Consider the following 13,921-nt stretch of genomic DNA (forward strand, 5'->3'; position numbering starts at 1 on the left):
TCCAGCAGCTGGCTGCAGGAGAAAAATAATCCTAAAAAAAAAAATCAGTCAATCAATCGATGGCAACTGAAATGTAAAAGAAATGCCACCAATGGTAACGAACTGGCACTCTGCAAAAAGGAAGATACACTCCCAAAGCACTGAAACATTCTGTTACTTATTTTGGCTTCAGGCACTTCTATAGCACAACTTGTATTAACATCTCATAGGTTTTACAGCTAGAGAAAATTAGCAAAAATGTGAATACGAGCCTGGGCATTAAAATGTCTCCTTGGTGTCTAAGTGCTGAGTTGCTACCTGGTAACTTCACCCAGCAAAGGGACTGTGGGTAATTCCACAGTTGGTTTTACAATTAAGATCGTTAAACTTATCACAACTCCTTCTGGCAGGTGTAAATACACTTGGTTTGAGATGGCGTAAGACTGTGTTTGCTTCGTGCATCATTTGGTGCCATTGAATTTCATGGACACTCCTTGCAAGATAGCTTTTGCAGTCGCACTTTGTTTATGAAATATTTTAACCCGTGTAGGTGTCCTAACAGAAGTTAGAACGATAGTGCAAGAGATCATAAAGAGGATGTTGTTGCTGACTGCTCTAAAATAAAATCTCTCTCTAAACACAGTACAATGCCCTGACACCGGGCACACAACAATACACATTACCAATATTTGCTTCAAAAAAAAAAAAAAAACAAACTATAGTGCTCATATTCCAACATTTGGGCTGAGCCTACAAGCAGCCGAAATCCAAAGGTACAGAAGGGTTGCTGAGCACTCCCCAAACAACTCCGCACACAACAGCCTCCGGTCCTGCAAGGCACCGGTAGCATCAGCAAGACAAAATCTACCCCCGTTCTTTTGAGATTTCAAACTGATAGACAAACGGAGAGCTCTTTCCCCATTCAGAGGTGGGAAACTGTGGAACAAAACTTGTAAACTTATCAAAGAGCAAATTAGTGGCAAAGGTGGGAACACACAGCTCAGTCTGAGCACCCTGAATTGCACAGGGCCTCCTAAGGTTGTGCAGTTTACTGCCAACAACCCTGCCCTCCTAAAGGGTAACTTTATTTACATGCACACACACACACACATTCTCTAAAAGACTATTCAGTGCAGAAGTCCCTGGAGAGCAGTAAAGTGCCCAAATCCACTCCAATTAATATATGACACCGTAAATTCTCTGACTACACACTGCGGTACAGACATGTTGATTTTCAATCTGCAAATGTTAAGTATGGTAAATATACCCAATTCTCTGAAGCTAACCAAATACAAGCATTACACTATGCATTTAGATTTTATTTGAGACCCCTCAAGAGCTCTGGATGCTTTAAAAAAATCAGTCCAGAATCCAAGAATAACATTTACAGAATATTTAATTGAACACTACAGAATATTCAGAAATGTTTACATGTCTGCACAGCACAGGCAGAGAGCCAGGAATACGACCTTTTTGCCATCTTGGGCTTTCTACACAGCTCTGTAAACTCAAGGAGTTAAATAATAATACTGTTGTAAAAATAAGAAATATGAACTGTTTTCTACTGGGTTCATGCTACAGATAGGACAGTGGATGGTCTCTGAAATTATATCAGTTAATGAAAAGAAGGTGATTGTGTAGCTACAGAGCTATCAGAACCTCCCTTTGATCACAGCCAATTAAATTGCTTTTAATATTTTATGTACTTATAACTCTTTGCCACAGCATTGTGAAGGAAAATTTTTTCATGTAGCTTAAAACCACGGCAGGAAGCTTAACATGACACAGAGGATAGAGGGCTGTTAAACACCTAGACCTCTCTCAGGAAAGGAATATGGATCATGTAAGGATATCTTCAGAGTGAGGGATTGAAAATCTGGTGTATGGGTGGGGAGAGCAAAGCCAGCAGGGAAGTCTCCTATTTCAATCACTGGCAAGGAGCTGATCTGTGAGGAGAAGAGAGAAAGCCTGGGAGAGAACTATTATAAAATCACAGAGAACACGATTCCTAGAATGAGAAGGAAAAAAAAATAGCAGAAAAGCATAAGTAAACTCAGGAAACCTAGGTAAGAACTCATTGGACGTGAGTCTAAGAAAAAACAGAAATCCCGAGAGCTGGGGGGCCTCAGCTCTAAATCAACACTGACTTTGTTATTTAATTGATTTTAAACCATTAAAACTACAAGGATGGCATGCGGGGAGTAAATAAAGAGCCAAGAGCCAGGTGGGAGAGAGCTGGAGCTGCATATGCTGGCACTGCTGCCAAAAGAAACGTTCCTCAAATCATGGCTTTGCTTAGATGCTTCTCGAAGTCCCACTAAATGCTCATTAGTTCTGCATTTCTAAAGCAACACACTGCTGCTTTATAGTCACAGTTTGGGGGGTTAGATTCAGATATGGCAGTGCTGTGTTCACTGCAGGCAATGGAGCAGCTGCTAATTCCGAAAGGTCCCACTGTAGAACTTCTTCAAAGTGACCAAGTTCCCTTCCCAAGTGCACTCACCATGTTGTGTTTGAGGATCCTCTGTACCACCGGTGTGAACACTTCGATCACAACCATGGACCGCGGGCGCTCTCGGCAGTGCTGTAACGAGCAACAAGTCATTTTGTGAGCTGCAGAAAGTATGAAGATGGGTCTCCTCTGGCTTTGTACCCCATGCATGGATTATCCCGAGATTAATAAAATCCAATGGCTAAATTAATCTTCCCTAGGATGAGGGTACTTGTAACACTGCTCTCTCCTATGGACTTGCTGTCATCCAACATAAGATTAGCACAGGAGCTCAGGAACCACCCAAGTTCCTTTCTCTACTCCTTATTCTTCACAAAAGTCACTGGAATGTAGTACTTTTGGGACTTCTACCCATTTTGTCAAATTTGTTTGAAACTTGCTAACGGTTTTAAAAGTCAAGGGGTTGAGGACAAAAATATGTGCAGGTGCAGGCAGCATAAGGGCACAAACCTCCTTTCCTTGGGGTCCAAGCTAAAAACCTGTGGTGGATCTTGGAGGGTACCAACAAGCCACTCTCCCATCACAGAATAAAACACACAGCCATGATCTACTGGCCAGAGTAATTTAGGTTGGGGAGGACCTTTGAAGGTCATGTGGTCCAAGCCCCCACTCAAGGCAGGGCCAGTTTTGAGGACACATGAACCTTCTCATTAGCGTTGCCCATTTCAGCTCTGTATCTACAAGGAGGAAAAGTCCATGTCCCATTTCCCTTCCCACAACCATGAACAGCCCATCCCACACATTTAAAGATAATTAGGTGCCCACCTCTGACAGAGACCAAAGGCAAAAAAACCACAGGAACAGAAGTGCCTTGAGTCCAAGGCGAGATATGATCCTAAGACTGGCTTATAAAAATGCAACAGTCAGAGGAGTTTCTGAAACCTGACTTAATTTCTCTAGGAAGAACCTGCTGATGGGAATTATAGGCAGCATCTACAATGTTTAATAAATGTGTACCCAGTCATTAGTAAGTAAATTTAGGCAGACTTGAAACTAAAATACAAGCAGGCCTAAAGGAAAAGCTGCATTTTCAAATCCAGAAGTTCTGCAATCTGAAGTACTCAGAAATTTATGAAAAAGATGCAAAATCCATCACAAGCACAGATTTACCAAGAAAGAGGATGGGTCCTTACGATCTTTCCACTGACACTACCAGGTGACATAATTCCATTAAGGCTGAGTTATGCATTACATTACCAACACATCTGAACACAGCAACTCCAATGATTTTTTGCATTAGCTAAACAGAACGTGCAGTGGGACATCTCTGGTACCCACACTGGGGTGTGGGAGTCTGAGGATTTTAACTCACAGAGTATCGGAACTGTGCAGTTTGATTTTCTAAGGACATGGACCTATCTATCATAATGGTGCTGTTAACTGTTCCGATATCATTGGTTGTTGATCAAAAACTGAAATCAATTTGGGCATGAGGTAAGGAGTCAAAGAAAAGAATAACTACCTCTGCAAAGAGCTACACTCGTTTACAACTATGAGATTGCAGAAAGCAAAACTGTTCTGATACCTTGCAGAAGAATTCACAGAGGTCAGGAGGAGGATGGTTGTTTTCCAGCAAAGGTGCAATTGCCTTTAAAAAGGAAAAGAGAAAGAAAAAAATTATTAGAGGACTGCATCTGGAATAAGCATTTTGCAGGGAAATATTTAATCAGAAAAAAAAAAAAGCTCAATTTTAAAAAGAAGGACAAAAGCATCAATAGAGAAATTAGAGGTGGGCTGTGTGTTTATGTGTAAGCTCAAGCACACCTCTCTTATGAATCCTCTGGAAAATTTTGCTTTAACTACACCAGTGTAAATACATAAAACACAGCAAAAGAGTACAACTTTTATAAAGGTTTAAATGAAAACAGGAGCAGACCAATTGTTTTAGGTTGTAATACAGCAAGGATTAATCTCGCTCACTGTTTCAATTTTAACATCTTCCTAAAAGAAAAATCTGCAACACACACACACACACACACACACACACACATTCTTTATAAAAGAATTCGGGCTCTTTTTGTGAGAAACAATTCACTAGAAGTAACACAGCAACGTCCTTACCTGGGAGGACTCTATTCATCAAAATCAACAATCTAACTCCATGAAAGTTGAGATCAACCATTCCTTCTTTGTTGCTATGCAAACCAATGTGTCATACCTGCCACTGAGGGTGTAATGAACTTATGCTGTTGTTACTTCCCTTGTAAATCAGAAAATAGTACTAGAACAATTCTCTCTACGTCATGGTGCCTTCAGGCTTTGCCAGTCTTGAGCTAAAGGGATTCCCAGTATCCATTTAAAACTAAGGCTAAACACCGCAGCTAGGACATTTTGTATTAAGCAACTGAACACCAGATATTTTATCTGGATGGCATCTGGAGTTTTACTAAGGCAGCCTGCTGTGTTTTTTGCTCTCTCTCTGGTCTCCCTAAGGATTCCAGCCCTGGCAAGCCTGCTTGCAATGACTGTGTTTCACAATAGCCACTTTCACACACAAACAAGTCAAGATTAATGTGACTTTTGACAATTAAACCCAAGCACGTCTGCAAAGATCTGCTTTAGTTACACATAACGTTTATGGAGTTTCTGTTCATCACCCTGTGCCATCCTGCAATGGTGGACTGGTAGAGACTGAGACACTGTTCAGTGAGACTGAAACAAACATCCTCGCACCCCATCCAACACCTGAGCTAAAGATGTTCCTTGAATCCACCTTTTGGAGTGTTTGCTATAGGACCTGTTGAACCACAGGAGCCACAGATTGCAAAATCCCCAGGTGTTTACACCTGGCTGGTAGTGTCAGAGGATCCTTGCACTGGAGATGTAACCACCTGGCTGTCAGCCTAAGAAAAATGAGCTTTATTGTTTAGGCCCAGTCCTTACCAAATGTAGGGAATAACCACAACAGATGTTGTCAAGCAGGTCACGGCTCCGTCTGTATGATCAGCGGGGAAGGCTGAGAGCAGCCCATATTTCCCTATGTGTGCTGTGGTTAAAAGCACAAACTCGCTGTCTCGCGTTGCCCAGTTACAGCAACACGTGCTTCCCCTTCCTCACCGGGAAGAGATCAGTTATAACACCGATCTGTTCCAGCACCATCTAGAGAAAGAAAGCTGGTTCCATCTGCACAACAATTCACTGTGTATTTTTAAGATACTACATATATACACAGTATTAGCAATGCTTCCTAAGAATAGCACAGGTTAGCTGTGTAACGGCAGGGAGTCACGAGGAACCAAGTTCCACCTCTCTGATAAACTGTTGAGATTTTACATTTTGTTGCACAGGAAAAGAGCTGCCATTTGATTCACTTGTTTCAATGTCTAACCAAATGCAACCTACAGAAAAGTGAAAAATTGAAGACGATATTTTTGTAAATCACATAAGCAGGGGGTTAAACTGCAGTGACACATACACATATCCACATTTACAGAAACAATCACTTGCTCACATACCATCGGCAATGGAGACATTCTCTATTTGGTAGTATTAGCCCCTCAGGAAACAACAAAGCTTAAGGGTTTTATAGGGCACATCTGGAAATGATGTTTTTTGACTATTTAAAGTACATATATAGATATGAACATTGCACTGTGCAGCCAAGTAAGGAGGCCATTTGGGGAGACCACTAACACTCAACATGCTGTGCTGTTTCATATAAGTTGACAAAGAAACTTTATTGTCACTATCTACGAAACAAGAGAACAGGAAGGACAAAACCTCGCCAAAAACAGTAGAACAAATGGGTTTGATCCTGCCCATGTTTACCAGCATTGGTGGAAACGCTTTCATATTTGCCCTACTTCACTGGGGCAGAGGCAAGCATTAATAGAAGCATTATCAAACAAAACAGATTTGTCCTCAGATTTTGACAGAAAGGTACTCACCACAATAATGCTCTCATGGTCTTGAGTGGTTAAGTTGTTGTTCTGAAAGAGTGGAATAGAAGAAATGAATGAGCAAAGAGCACTCTGAGTTGGCACATCAGCATTCTCAGTCCTCTTAGCTACCACCAGACACAAGCAGAAAGGCTCAAGACTGCAATTGCTGAGTTTCACAATAAAATTAATCAAATTAAAATAACTCTCTTAACAAAGGTAGTATATTATTCTATCTGCTAGGAGGGGTTCTGCAAGTTTCCATTTCTCCCTCAGCACCTTGACTCAAGCCACCCCAGCCATGAACACTGAGCATGCAGACACTAGGAGTGAGTTTGAGTAGGTCTCCATCAGTTGGAAAATTAAAGGTAGGGATATATTTCTTAGAAACGTTTTCTTAAGACAGGCTCTATGTTTCTACAAAAACTAATAAAACTATTGTTGTGGTGTTGTATATCATTTTTTGGTAGTAAACTAATTGCTGCAGTTTTCCTGAAATCCCTTCTTCAAACATGGAACCAGGTAAAGCCAATAAATTTACTGGAAGTCACCTATGCTACCACTTATGCTAGAGTTCGCTTTTGGCTTTCTCAGCAGCGTGATCCATTCAGAGGTTACTAAGTTGTGGATTGCTAAGATCTTTGCCTACTGCAAGAAAAATAGCCAACAACTTCTTCACTTATCACAAATCTCTGCACATCAGAACAAAGACATGGAAAACCTGCTTGGTGTTACATTTCCTGTCCGTGAAAAGTTAAATATTTGAAATAGATGCTATAAAAGGAAGACAGATGCCAGTGAAGAAGGAAAATATTTTTCTTTGACAGAACTGGTAATAATACAATAGCCGCACAATGAATTTATTGGTGTGTACATATTGCTACAAGAATCATCGGTTGTGGAAACAAAGCCAATCGAATAGAAGTCAAACGGAGCTTTACCACCAGCTTGAAATAAGACATGAATCAGACCCATAATAAATTTACCATAAATAATCAACAACAAAGCCTCAAGAGGAATGTGTTTTGTTTTGTTTCTAGAAATCTACCTAACATGGGTCAAATTCTCCTCCTCCCCAGCAAGCACAAATTCCACTCAAGTCAGCAGAAGTCACGAACAGACTCAGAGGCAGAATTTTCACAGACCAAATTAAAATAAAACCCATCCACAAACTTCTAGCTGTTTGTGTCTCATCTAAATCTGGCAGTGTCTTGCAGGAGCGCTGCTGAGCTCATACCTCGGAGAGCAGTTTGGAGACAATCTCCAGTGGTGCTTGATGAATAGAGTCATCCTGAAGCGGGGACGTCAGCGCCATGTCCACCAGCGTCCGGATCTCCTTCAACACCACGTCCCAGCGGCTGGGGTTACTGAGCACCTTCTTGTACTTGTAAATCTTTTTCTGCAAGAAAAATGAAAGGGTCGCACTGATGCCACAGTAAATCCCTTGACTGGATATGTGCTTCCTACCTGCAGCTCTCAAGTGGGCTGCTTTGTATTTTGAATTTTGCCTTTCCTGTTTCCTAAAAGCTGTACTTAAAACATTTAAATAGAAAACCTCGTACATTTAAAGCAATTTCTTATGTGGAAGCAATGAGAAACTGTGACTTCCTTTTTTTATTTTAAAGCAAGTTTTTAAACTCCAGATCATCTTTCTTTCCACCATCGCCTCTTGCAAAAACCTTATTCCTCAGGTTGGTAACAGATACCTTGTATTGCGCTGTTTCCAAAGCTGTGGGTTCTTTTAAAAGGAGTTAGTCATCAAGGAAGGGTGAGAGAAGCCATCAAAACATCATGCTACAGATACTTTATTCTACATTGCTAACTGGTGAATTCACATTCAGAATGAATTAAAATCAATTTCCAAGTGAAAAATTCCAGCAGACCCACAGGCTTTTTCTTCTGTCTTGAAGGATCCTGAAAAGTTGTGTTGCCACCCTCCAGTTGTGACAGAAACTAACTTGTAAAGTCTCCAAGTCTTCCACACAACGGCATTTCTACTCTCAAGAAAAGCATTCCCGACTCCCTAATCCCATCTGCCCCCGCCCCCTGCATGCCCCCATTCCTTCTGGCCATGCCAAAGCTATTTCACTGATTGCCCCGTCCACAGACCAGCTGGATAAGCAAAAGACAATTCTTACCTCCTCGGCAGCCATGTTGCCAGAAATGACGGGAATGGAGGCTGGTTTGTATTATAAATAGTATTTCTTTAGAGAAAAACCCACCCTCCCAAATCCCCAGAGGTGGCTTGACGAAACTCTAGAAGCTCAGGGAAACGATGACAAGCATTAAAATGCCGCTGCTGAGAACACCACGCAGCGAACACTGGAACTGGGAGAGGTCTGCCAAGGCGGGCAGTGGGACGGGCAGTGGGACAGGCAGTGGGACAGACAGCGGGGATGGACAGCGGGACGGACAGCGATGGGGCTGTGCTGTCAGACAGGAACAACCACCAGCCCCGCAGTGTTTGGTTCCATTCACGTGCCCTCCCGCTCCTCTCTGTGTGTGAATCTGGTTCACTGGTCCAAGGGATGTCAAGAAGCCTGGATACATCCTTGGGTTTATTAAACAACGCGTGCTGGGCACTTCTCTGTTTACATGAAAACATCAGGGTTTTGCACTAAAAATGAATCTTACGTCCCTCAGCAGTATTTCCAGGGAAAGCACAAAAACTGCCCGTGTCATGCAGCTTGCAGATTTTCAGCTGCACATTTTGGGCTGCACGTCACCATTGTAATAAAGGCAGAGGACCCCACAGTGGGTCGGTCTGCTTTGTTTTGTTTTGGAGCTTTGCTGCTACACGGCATTTCCCCCTGGGCTGGCTCTGCTCATCAGCCGCTTCCTTCCCACCGGGGCAGCACATCTCACGCTCAACAGAAAACACGGCACCTCTGTACCCTGTCTGAAACACGGGAGAAGAGAACAATGCCGGAAAACACGGATTTCAGATGCCTTGGGTTTGTCAACGTTGTTAGAGGGGGGAGAAGAGCGTGGCCGCGGGCTGACATGTAAAGGCTGATAAAGCAATCCAATTATCTTTTTAATTAAATTCATGCAAGTACAAAAGCACACTGGCAGTAGTTCACACCTTCAGTGCATTTTAAGCCACTGAAAAGCTAAAGGAACATAAAAACACATTGCGGACGCTATCAAATGTGTTTGGGATTTCAGAACTTAGCAAAAATCTTCCTACTTCTGAGCTCCTTGGGACACAGAGGGTCCACCAGTGTTTTTAAGCTACCAGTATTACTTCTACTATCATTATAGATTTCTTGGACTCTTTAGGAAACCTGAATCATAGAGTTTCATTTCTCTTACTCATGTAGTGCCTTTTGTTAGGGTCTTTCTGTTAGACCCACTCCACCATTAAATAAAATCTAAACTTCAAAGCCAACCAGCCAGCTTTGTAACTTGAAGCAACCCCTTTCTGACTAATCAGGGACACTAAACAAAGCCAGCTCAACAGATACATTTCCCATGCTGAAGTTTATTCCTTGGTCCTGTAATACAAAGAAATCAAATTCAAAGCTGGATAAAAAGCTGGGGTGGGGGAAGCGCAAGTGTTAGACCAGTGGATTATTGCACTGAGCAGCTCTGGGCTGCCCCTGACTTGGGCGAGTTGTAACGTGATTTTGAGGAGCAGCTTCTCCAGCCTCGGGACTGCTGAAGGAAACCCTGTTGCTCAACAGGACGCTGCTCAGACAACCCCACCACAAATATCTTTCTTTCGCTGTCAAATCCGCTCTTGCTTGGGGAGGGAGGAGCAAAAGAGGTTCCCTTTCCCTTGTACAGATGCCCTTTAAAAATTAAAATTCTGATGGTGCTGACGTACATCAGAGAAAAAGCAGGAGCTGTACTCCCTGCAAAAGCTGCTGCTCAGAGCGGGCAGGGCCAAGGGGAACATCAGGGGACGGCACCTTTGCAGACACGCTGAGCCCACCCCATGCAGAAAATCCCAAATCATCCGTCTCTGCTTCACGTTTTCAGTGCAAAGGTTTGCTCCACGCCGAGATACCGAGCTGTAATCCGCACGCAACACTGCAGAAGTCCCGAGTGATGGTGGGAAAGTACCAGAAAATAAATAAATAACTAAACAGAGGAGCCATCCCCCAGAGGGCTGAACTCTGCTCTCCTGAACCTTTGCCCGTGGTTACGCTGCTGCTTTTTTCAGCAGAATGCTTTTCACTGTCGAGCGCTTTCCTGAAAGCCTCAATTAAAGCCTGAAACCTATCAGTCGGTTACAGAAGTGATTTGCTGGGTATCAGCAAGCACTTAGCCAACACCCAGCCATCTGCTCTACTCTACCTCTATTCTACCTGCGCCAACTCCAGAGCAAGGAGAAAGGCTCCTGAGCTTAAAAGCAAAGTGCCGGGTAAAGACCCGTATCGGAGAACAGGGCTGCCAACACACACGAGGAGTTCGTTCCCCCTGGATGTAGGTGTAAAAGATGCTTTCAGTTGCTGAAAATACTCACACAACATTTATCATTAATAGAGCGTGCAAGAAAAATACTGGGCTGTGAATCCGGTTTCACTGGGATTTCACTAAAAGCAGTAGGTCCTCCAACAATTTATGGGAGTGAAAATAACACATGCCAACTTGGAATTTGACCCTCCTTGTTACTGACCAGCCAGAACCACATGGCTAGTGTTGTTCCAAAATGTTGCTATGCTGACTTTAAAAGCAAAACCACTGAATTTAATAAGTACCCAGAAGAAGTAGCATGGGGAATAAATGACACTGACAGGGCATCCTTCATTCTCAAATCACTCTAATTAAGTCTTGCAGAAACCCAACGACCTAAGTCTGAATCCTCTTTTAAAGGAGGAGGAGGAATTGAAATCCATGTGAAAAATTACTTTTCCAGTGCTATTAAGCAAGCAATTGCAACAGAAATCTGTAAGCAGTGGTTTTCCCATCAGTGCTCAAAAGCTTCTGAACACTGAGCAGAAAGTTCAGGAGAGCCTAGGAAACTTTCTGCTTTTTAAAGTAACATCTTAGTATGTTTTTCTAGCCCATAATGGCCTCATCCTGTAGCCCTTGCTCACACACCACTTCCTTGGACAAGAGTGATAATACTGATGTAGCTGACATCTGAGAAAAATGGACTCTCATGCACAAAATGGGAAGGCATGGAACAACTGCCTCTATCAGCCCTAGCAAGACCTTCCATGTTGGGAACATCTTAAAGCAGCTGGTGCACCTAATCCAAACAGGGCAGGATGAAGTCGGCCCTGCCGATAACCAGATTTCATCCCTGCTTTGCTGCTGGTGGCCAGGAAACATTCTATACTCTTGAGAACCTGTCTGCCCATCAGCAAGTACTATCTCCATTACATTAAAACAAAATGACCAACCCTAGTCCAGAATAGCCTGTTAAATTGTAGCTCTCTGCCCTTCAGCCTTTTACCGCACAACAGCACGCAACTAATTGCTTCTTTATTGGAGAAGCTACAGCTACTGCAGGAACGTAGCGCTGACTTTGAAGGTTGTGTGTGCCAGCAATTGTTTATTTCTTGCTGAGCAACGAGGGCAATTCCAGCAAAAGGGAAAAGGGAAAAGGTCAAGCTCCCGCACAGAGGTCCTCCCCAGCTCATTGCAGAGATGGCTGAGCCAAGCTAGAGTTACAGTTTAATGTTGACGGCACTTATGTAAAATGGAGGTGCCTCTTGCTAGATGCAAATGTACAGAGGAAAAAAACCACAGAGAGCAGACACCAGGACGGTTTTCTCCACTGCAGCACAACATTTTGTTAAAAAGCTGCATAACAAGAAACAGGAAGAGTTGCTTGTGGTGTTCAACACACGTGCTTGGTTTGTCCTACAAGGGCCAGGAGCTGTACCATGTATTCTTGAGCACCACCTGCTGGCATTTTGTCTATTAACTTGTTACCTTCATCAAAACAAAGGTGGCATGCCACCCCCAGAACTCAGCTAGATCCATATTCCGCTTTTAATTCTAGCAGATGTCACTCAGTTCACGGTATTCTGAAAAATACGTAGCTTGTTGCTAACAGAAGTTTCTCTGATAGCCAGAGATGGGTTTAAATCACCAGGTGGATCCACTGAAAGCCTTCTGAACTAAGTTCCTGCCTGCAACTTTTGACAATTTTAAGAAAAAAAGCAACTTACCTGAAAAGACTAAATCTACAAGAAGTCCCTTTCCAGGCAAAGGACTGGGGCCAGGAGGAGATCATAAGAAATTTTCTGAATCGGGGAATTCACACTGCTCATGCTGCAGTAACCAAACTGCTCACGACCTTCTGAAGATTTTGCACAGAAAGACTAATGCGCTGCTCTCTAGAATAGCTGCAAAACAGCAGCAGCAACATTTTGTGCTTTACCATGTTTAAAGGTCAAGGCATTTGCTGCATTTTTCATTTTACTCAGTGCTAAATGCTGAAGTGCATCAACTTCTCTGCTTTGGTTGCTCCTCCGAATGCAGTTGCCTCAGTTGAGGCTCACTTGCCCACAGGCTCCTTGCCACAGGCCGGAGAACTGGAGGGAAACATTATAAACTAGACTTCATCTTTTGCCAATTCATATAAAAAAAGATTCTGACAAAATCACCATTGGTTATTGCACTGAGACTGGCACCCATGAATCTGTTCTGTGAATGAAATTATCGAGTGACAGTACCTGCCCTGAGCAGCTCATACTCTTGATGATTGAAGGCAAGAAGGAGAAACAGAGCAAGAAAACCGAGGTGGTTTCCTTGAGGTCATACAAGCCAGGACCAGAGCAGAAATGAGGTCTTCAGATTCTCAGGCCTCCATGCTGATTGTTAGATCATGGCACCCCTCAGTAAAAGCACCAACACGCACTGGGGCCGTAGCAACTGAATGTTGATACCCTGGTGCTGTGCTTCCCCATCACAACATCTTCCCCCGTTTTCACTCTACATTCATTCACCTATTTTTTTCCCACCAGTGTCTATCACCTTGCTCAAGATCTCAGCTAATCCAGTCAAGAACCCCCAAACACTCAGATCGGCGCCATTTCAAAGCCGACAGAGTTCAACGGGTTCAGCAAGTGGTGACGTGGGTTCAGCTGTTACTAATGCACAAGCTGGAACAACCACGCAGACACTTCCCACAGGCGCAGAGCTTGTCCTTTGCCCAGATACCACTGGGACAGTACCACTGCAAAGTAAAAGAATGCTGAAATAAACAGAATTTTAAAAGGACAAAACATGGATGAAACACATTTCTGCCTGGACCAAGAGAAGTGCAAAGTGGAAGCAGAATGAGGGGGCTCACAGGACAGCCTCCTCATCCACAGCAACACTGGGCAGCTGCGATGTTAATGCACTGAAGAACTTGCTCCTGAAGAGTATTATATATCTGTGTATACATACATATATATATATATATATACATATATATATATAATCTCCACCTCCTTTACACACAGCTGTCACCTGACTGACCATACTTCTGGGCTTCTGCTCTATGATGCACTCAAGACTCCTGCAAAAATATCCTTCAGCAACCAGGGGGGATGAGAGGATGGGAAAGGAAGGATATTCTATCCAAGAGAAAAAGAAAACCAAAAAC

The 13,921-nt window shown here is 43.1% G+C and overlaps 1 protein-coding gene across 2 annotated transcripts in view; it reads right to left on the minus strand.

Annotated features, from left to right (window-relative positions):
* Positions 1-13,921, minus strand: part of CMIP (c-Maf inducing protein) — a 130,569-nt gene that overhangs the window by 27,489 nt on the left and 89,159 nt on the right. For both annotated transcript variants that reach the window (XM_082062931.1, XM_082062932.1), the window contains exons 4-7: positions 7,607-7,768; positions 6,379-6,420; positions 4,017-4,079; positions 2,483-2,563 (exon numbers count right to left, since the gene is read on the minus strand). In XM_082062931.1, the coding sequence (XP_081919057.1) occupies positions 2,483-2,563; positions 4,017-4,079; positions 6,379-6,420; positions 7,607-7,768 (348 nt within the window). The remainder of the gene's footprint in view (positions 1-2,482; positions 2,564-4,016; positions 4,080-6,378; positions 6,421-7,606; positions 7,769-13,921) is intronic.

The sequence above is a fragment of the Streptopelia decaocto genome, assembly GCF_964273445.1.
Source record: "Streptopelia decaocto genome assembly, chromosome: 11".
Taxonomy (NCBI): Eukaryota; Metazoa; Chordata; class Aves; order Columbiformes; family Columbidae; genus Streptopelia; species Streptopelia decaocto.